Source organism: Drosophila simulans, chromosome 3L, assembly GCF_016746395.2.
Source record: "Drosophila simulans strain w501 chromosome 3L, Prin_Dsim_3.1, whole genome shotgun sequence".
Taxonomy (NCBI): domain Eukaryota; kingdom Metazoa; phylum Arthropoda; class Insecta; order Diptera; family Drosophilidae; genus Drosophila; species Drosophila simulans.
This window is the reverse complement of record NC_052522.2, coordinates 13,700,162-13,706,161: the sequence shown is the minus strand read 5'-3', so window position 1 is coordinate 13,706,161 and position 6,000 is coordinate 13,700,162. Positions and strand designations below refer to the sequence as shown.

General features: G+C 49.0%; 1 protein-coding gene across 2 annotated transcripts; it reads right to left on the bottom strand.

Annotated features, from left to right (window-relative positions):
• Positions 1–645: 645 nt before the first annotated feature.
• Positions 646–5,901, bottom strand: LOC6737987 (dynactin subunit 1). 2 transcript variants are annotated; one of them, XM_016171441.3, is made up of 4 exons: positions 5,734–5,901; positions 5,561–5,625; positions 4,078–5,496; positions 646–3,559 (listed from the first exon to the last, which is right to left on the bottom strand). In XM_016171441.3, the coding sequence occupies exons 3-4, from the start codon at positions 5,425–5,427 to the stop codon at positions 1,112–1,114; spliced, it is 3,798 nt and encodes a 1,265-aa protein (XP_016031784.1). In that variant the 5' UTR covers positions 5,428–5,496; positions 5,561–5,625; positions 5,734–5,901; the 3' UTR covers positions 646–1,111. The 2 variants fall into 2 exon arrangements, with proteins under 2 accessions (XP_016031784.1, XP_044778899.1); XM_044922964.1 differs by having other exon boundaries at positions 4,078–5,017.
• Between the last annotated feature and the right edge of the window lie 99 nt (positions 5,902–6,000).

The following is a 6,000-nucleotide window of genomic DNA, read 5'->3' as shown; positions in this document are numbered from 1 at the left end:
TCTGGCCTGGTCAGTCAAAGGGGCAGTGGCGATGCCAGGGAAAAAGCCAGAAAATGAAAATTATTTTCAATTTACATTTCAAGCAGAAGGGTTTGCTGATTGCCCAGTGGTAGGGAGGGGTTGGAGGGGGTCTATTTTGGCCATCATGGTTTATGGCCTGGTCTAATGTAATAGTTTCTTGCTATTGCAGCTGTTGTTGTCATTGCTGGTGGCAGCGTTGTTGTTGCTGCAACCGAGCGGCATTGAAGCATATTGCGTTTGTACTTCTTGTTGGGCAAGCAAGCAAACGGAAATGAAACTTACAAAAAAATCCAAATTCTCTTAAAGTTAAAAGTTAAGAGCACGCAACTCTCTTTGCACGTGTGGACTTTAAGTGGATCGCATGCGCTTGCTTATGGTTCTTTGCTTGGCTTAAACGTCTTCCACTTGGATCTAGAAAATTAAACTGAGCTTGGCCAATTGTGATTAAATTAAATTAGGGAAATTAACTTGAACGATGTGAAATGAGAATGTCATTCTGCTTAGCAATGATAGGTATAGGTAATCCACTTAACCTAACCGATATTTTATAAACATATAACTGAGAAGATGTTTTTTATTATTATATTATATTATACCCTAATCCCAATTAAAATGCCACTTCAGTTTGAGTTATACAACATCAGCAAAATATATTTACCTTTAATATATAATAATATACTATTTATTCTCACGTATGCAAATTAGATTTGTTTCTCTGGTTTAGTTATGTCTTTCACATAGTTCTCCCCTGCTATAGACTTCATAGATAATACCGGTATTAGTTCGCTTGAGTTTAGTTTCAGAACAGGCTTTGTTGGAGTTAAACACAAAGTTAGTTTTACAATAGGTTTATAATCTTTATACAAAAAACATAAATTAAGTGTAGAATTATAATTTCTCAGTTGCTCTTCGTTTAGCTATCATGTTTAGGTCACATCACAGGAGCAGGGAGTCTTGAGGAGCTGTGTTATTGGATTTTGGAGGAAGCTGCTTGTGCGGAGGAATCCAAAATTGTGCTAGCAGTACAAATAAAATTCTATCCTATTCAGATTGCCCCTGACCCCGATTCCATTGCCACGATACATCCGCTTTAGATCTGCAGCACACGCTTCACATCGACGGTGGGAAAGGAGGCGAACTGTCCGTGAGTCGCACGATGGGGTTTCCTTTGCAGATACTCCGTCAGGATGTCGGAGGCCAGCTGGGAAGCCTTCGAGCTGATCTCGCCCTTGAGTGGAACTGGCTGGTTGCGCCTTTGGAGTGCCACGGCGTCGATACGTGTACCGGCATTCACTGAATCCTGCGAGCGCACCTGCAGCAGCGACAATACCCAGGCGTGCTTCATCCTGGTCAGCTCGGATTCCAAGGCGGTTATGCGCTGGTCCTGTGGCTGAGGCACATGCAGGGGCTCAAACTGGGACAACTTGGCACGCATATCCTGTGCCTGCAGACGCAGTCGTTGGTTGCGCTCCTGGTTGAAGGCGTTCTTCAGCAACTCCACTTCCTCGGCCACCACTGGAGCAGTGCCGGCAGGAGCAGAGTAGGTAACATTGCTGATGCCCGGAGGCGTGGACTTGGTGCCTGCGAGCGATATATTGTGCGGGGAATGGGATTCCGAGCCGGGCTGAACCTTGCCTGTAGTCGAGTTCAGCTTCAGCTTGTCGCGCAGATCACTCTTCTCGCTCTCCAGGGCATCGATATCGCTTTGCAGGTGGTCCATCGTCTCCTCAAACTCCTTCTCCTTAAGCTGCAGCTGTAAGCGGGTTTCCTCGTACTTCTGCTTCCACATGTCGACTGCGTGCTCGTACTCGTTCTGCAGTACGCTTAGCTTCTTCTCCGCTAGATCCTTTCGGATCTGCATCTCGCTCAATTCGTTCTGCTTCATCTTGGCTGCCACCTTCAGCTGTTTGACGTCCGCCTCGCGATTCTCTAGCGTGGCGGCCAGCACGTTCTTCTGCTCCAGTTGCTTCTTGATTAGCTGCGCCCTCTGTGTGATGGGCGTGCTGTGGGCACCCGATTTCTGCTGATTACCGGCATTATTGGCTGCCGAAATGATGTCGTACTCCTTGTCCAGCAGATGTTGGGCAATGAGCTGAAGATCGGAGTTAGCTTGCGCCAGCAAGGTCTTAAAGTTCTGCGTCGGTCCGCGATCATCCTGTTCGTAAATACGCTCGCAGGAGGCGGTCAACAGAGCCCAATACTTCTCCTGGGCCAAAGTGTGCTCCGCTGCATTGTCGCTCTCGATGGTGGAGACGATGGCGGCGAGCGACTGCTTGGTGGCCTGGTGCATCGCCGACATGATGCGACTGATGTTTTGGGCTAGACCACGCATCGCCTCCACCTTGTGCTGCGATAGACCGCTCTTGATCACGTGCTGATCGCTGGGCAAGCGACGCTTGATCAGCTTAACTTGCTGCCGCACGCTTTCCATGTTCTCGTTAAGGAACTGGAGCAACAGCACTGAGTCGCTGGTGGCGCCCGCCTCTTGAATGATCACCTTTGCAATGGCTGTGTCGCTGAGAATGCTTTCACAAGCTGCTCCCAAGGAGGCCACGCAGTCCCGGATCATCTGAATCTCGTTCAGGAGCTGTTCACCGGCTAGAAGCACAGAGTTCATGGCATTGAAGAAGGCCACACATTTCTCAATATTATCCGTGGTACTGTTCTCGTCCAGCTGGTTGGATTTCAGCAGTTCGATAATACCGTCCACTATTTTTTCTTGGGCCACCATTTCGGGCAGGGAACTTCCAGCTCTCAGGAGTGTGTCCGGCTGACAGCTGTTGAGTCCGTAGAGGATCTGGTGAAGGGCACACTGGAGGCTGTGGACGTAGTGCAACAGGCGACACTTGAAGGCATACTGCTGCACGGCATGGCCTTGGGTCACCGCCTCCCTGGTAATCGCGTCCACTGGTGGGAAACGCTCTCTCGTTTGCGAAACGACAATGTCGCACTTAAAGACAATGCGTGAAATGAGTAGAATCACAAGGATTGAGTCGTGATCGCCACCGCGAGTCATGAATGACTCAGGCATGAAGGCTGTAAGCATCTGGACATGCTCATTGGCCTGGCTCAGCTCAATCTGGCGTAGTTGAACGTCGATGGCGCGAGTGTAAGCCTTGGATTCGGCGAACATCTGTTTGTAGTCTATGGTTTCGGTGACCATTTTCAAACTGGGGTCCTGCAACGACTCCTTTTCGTTGCTGGAATTGCGATCCCTTAAATCTGTAAGCTGGTCGTTCAGCTTCTGTACGAGTTCCCTAAACTTAATGATGGTTTGGTCGCGATCATAGATGGTCTCGATTGCAGCATCCCGCTCTCGCAGCACCTCCTTTTTGGCTCCATTGGCGAGATCCAATTCTTCGCGCAGATCCAGCTCCAGTTCGTGGTTACTCTCCACCAGCTGTTCGTGCACTTCCTCCAAGGCCTCCAATTGGGCAATTTCCTCCTCGAGCAGTTTTACCTTGTCTTCCAATTCCATTTTCTTTTCAGCCAGCTGCTCCACCATTTCCTCGGCTCCAAGTGCAGCATCGACTTGTTCCTGGGACAAAATAAATATATTTAGTTTGTTTATTTTTGAAATTAATTTAAAAACGAAACGCTTGAGGAATATGATTGAAATTTTGGCTGGGAAAAAGTTTAAATTACACAATTTACCTCCTTGAACCGCGATAATTATTAGGTTTAAAGGCAGGCCGGCAAAAAGAAATGCAATGAAAAAGTTTATCTTTAGATTGACCTTATGCAAAATATATTACACATGTAAACTGAAGATATAGGTTAAAAGTGCCTAGAGATGTTAACCCAGCGTTATAGTTGTGCGCTTAATTAGGCAATAAAATAAAGTTAAAATTGCCTAGTTTGTGAAGCTTTTAGCCGATATCTTCTTATTAATAGACAGCTTAAACTGATATAAAAGCAGAGTATAAGGAAAGCGAAACTAATGCAAGGTGCTAATAGGTGCTGGAAAAGCCGTGAAATTTTTCATCGGATTGTGGGAAAGCCAATTGAGGGCGGGCAGTGAGAACTTTAATTGAAAACTAATCCTTGATTGCTTACCTGCAAGTCGGCGACTATGGCCTCCAGTTCATCAATCTTGGCACTAAGCTTCTCCTTGGTGCGCTCCAGTTCGGTGACTTCAGAGCGCTTCATCTCCAGCTCCTTGCTCAACTTTTGAATGTCGTGCTTGTCGTGGGCAGAGATATCCCTCAGACGCACTAGTGTTTCCTTCAGACGAATGTTCTGTTGCTCCAGTTGTTTGAATTCATAAGTAGAGAGGCCCGGCGAATCTCCGTCGCCAGAAATATTCTTGATGGCGGATTCGGCCTTGTTTTGCATCTCCGAACGTAAGAGATCCAGATCTACTTGCAACTCTTCATTACGCTCCTTGTAGGACTCCAGCTCCAGTTGCAGCGTGTCGGCCTTCTCCTCGGCCATTTCCTTGTCCAACGTGATCATCTCCACATTGTCTGCCAGATCTGCCATTTCCTGAGCATGCTGCTCCTTGGCCTCGATTGCATCCTTGGCCTCCTGCTTGGCGCGCAGTAACTCCTTCTGGAGCGAAGCCTGAGCAGTCATGATTTTCGACCGAAACTCTTGAAGCTGCTCAAACTGAATCTTCATCTTGTCGAACTCCCGCAGCCGTTCTTTATCCTCGTTCCTGCGCTGCTTTAAAGTTTCCAGCTTCTCGGTGAGATCAGCCAGCTGAGCCTGCAGCTCGGCACTCGTTTTCTGTGCCTCCAGCAGGGCGATCTTGTCTTCGGCACCGGAGCTGGAGGGCATGGTGAAAGAGGGCGATCGCAGTGGCTGGGAAGGCGTGAACTGCGGCTTAAGTATTTCAAGGAAGCCCGTCTCCACGAAGGAAGCCCGTTTGGAGGAGGCATGCGAAGCGGCTCCGTTGCCACCGCTTGCTCCTTGGGCTCCTTCTGCCAATGAAGTGCTGGAGGACTCCTTATCCTTGCTGTTTTGCGGGGCCAAGGATTTCCTAGGGCCAATACTGCTGCTGGAGGCAGTGCGTTCACTCAGAGAAGTGGTCAACTGGGTGCGGGAACCCAGCAGGGATTGGCGACTGGAGGAGAGCGAGGTGCGAGAGCTGCTCAGCCGCGCCTTTGTGGGTTGGGCAGCCGTGGGCGTAGCCCCGCTAACATCCTCGATGCTGCGCCTGCTGCCAGGTGCAGCCTCCAGCAGACGCAGCTGCGTGGGTCGCACAAACATGCCGCAGTTCTCATCGCACTGGAAGTACTGCTGGCCCTTGATGGAGCCGCTGTTTTTGCCCTTCGGCTCGTCCAGCACGACGCCCACCCACTTGCCGACGGCGAAGCTGGTCATTCCCACGTAGGCAACCGTGCCAAGCAGATCTTTGCCGGTCAGCTCGACGCGGGCGCCCACTTTCAGGTTTTTCTCGGACATCTCGCTCTCGCTGTGTTTGTGTGCGTGTATGAGACCAGGATGTGGGTATAACTGATGTGCTTATGATTGCTGTTCGTTGGGAATAAGGTAGTGGTTATCGGGTTCCCTGGACACGGAATGCCAGCCTACTTACTGCGCTGCACTTCTTGTGCTTTCGGGCCAATAATCACGTCTTAGCTAGCCAAAAATGGCCGTCGGCTTGAGGAGAGAAAACAGAAAATGTTGACATCATTAGTCACCCATACAGGCAGCACAGGTAGCTCCAGTCTGTCGCGACTCCGTACTGGTCTAATTCTCGGTATTTACCTGGTTTTCCAATCGGATAGGTGTGCCTTTCTTTGTCTCTGCCGTTGCTCTTACCATTTGCACAGTATTTCCGTCGCAGGCAGCTGAAAATTGCAACGATATAGTTTTTCTAAAATATTTGCAATGTCTGAAGTGTGACCGTGCGACTGAACTAGAGATGGCAGAACTCACCTGTCGGATTGCAAATAATATCGCTACTCAAAGCCGTGACTGCAATGGTCAGTTAAACATTAATAGTATTTGATATATTGCTTAAAAGAAGTTTTT

What these genes read in the sequence shown, in the direction of transcription:
- LOC6737987 (XM_016171441.3), bottom strand. Translation starts at nt 5,427, where the DNA reads ATGTCCGAGAAAAACCTGAAAGTGGGCGCCCGCGTCGAGCTGACCGGC. An exon ending in CCATAGTCGCCGACTTGCAG is followed by an intron (nt 3,560 to 4,077) that starts GTAAGCAATCAA and finishes ATTTTGTCCCAG; the next exon opens with GAACAAGTCGATGCTGCACT.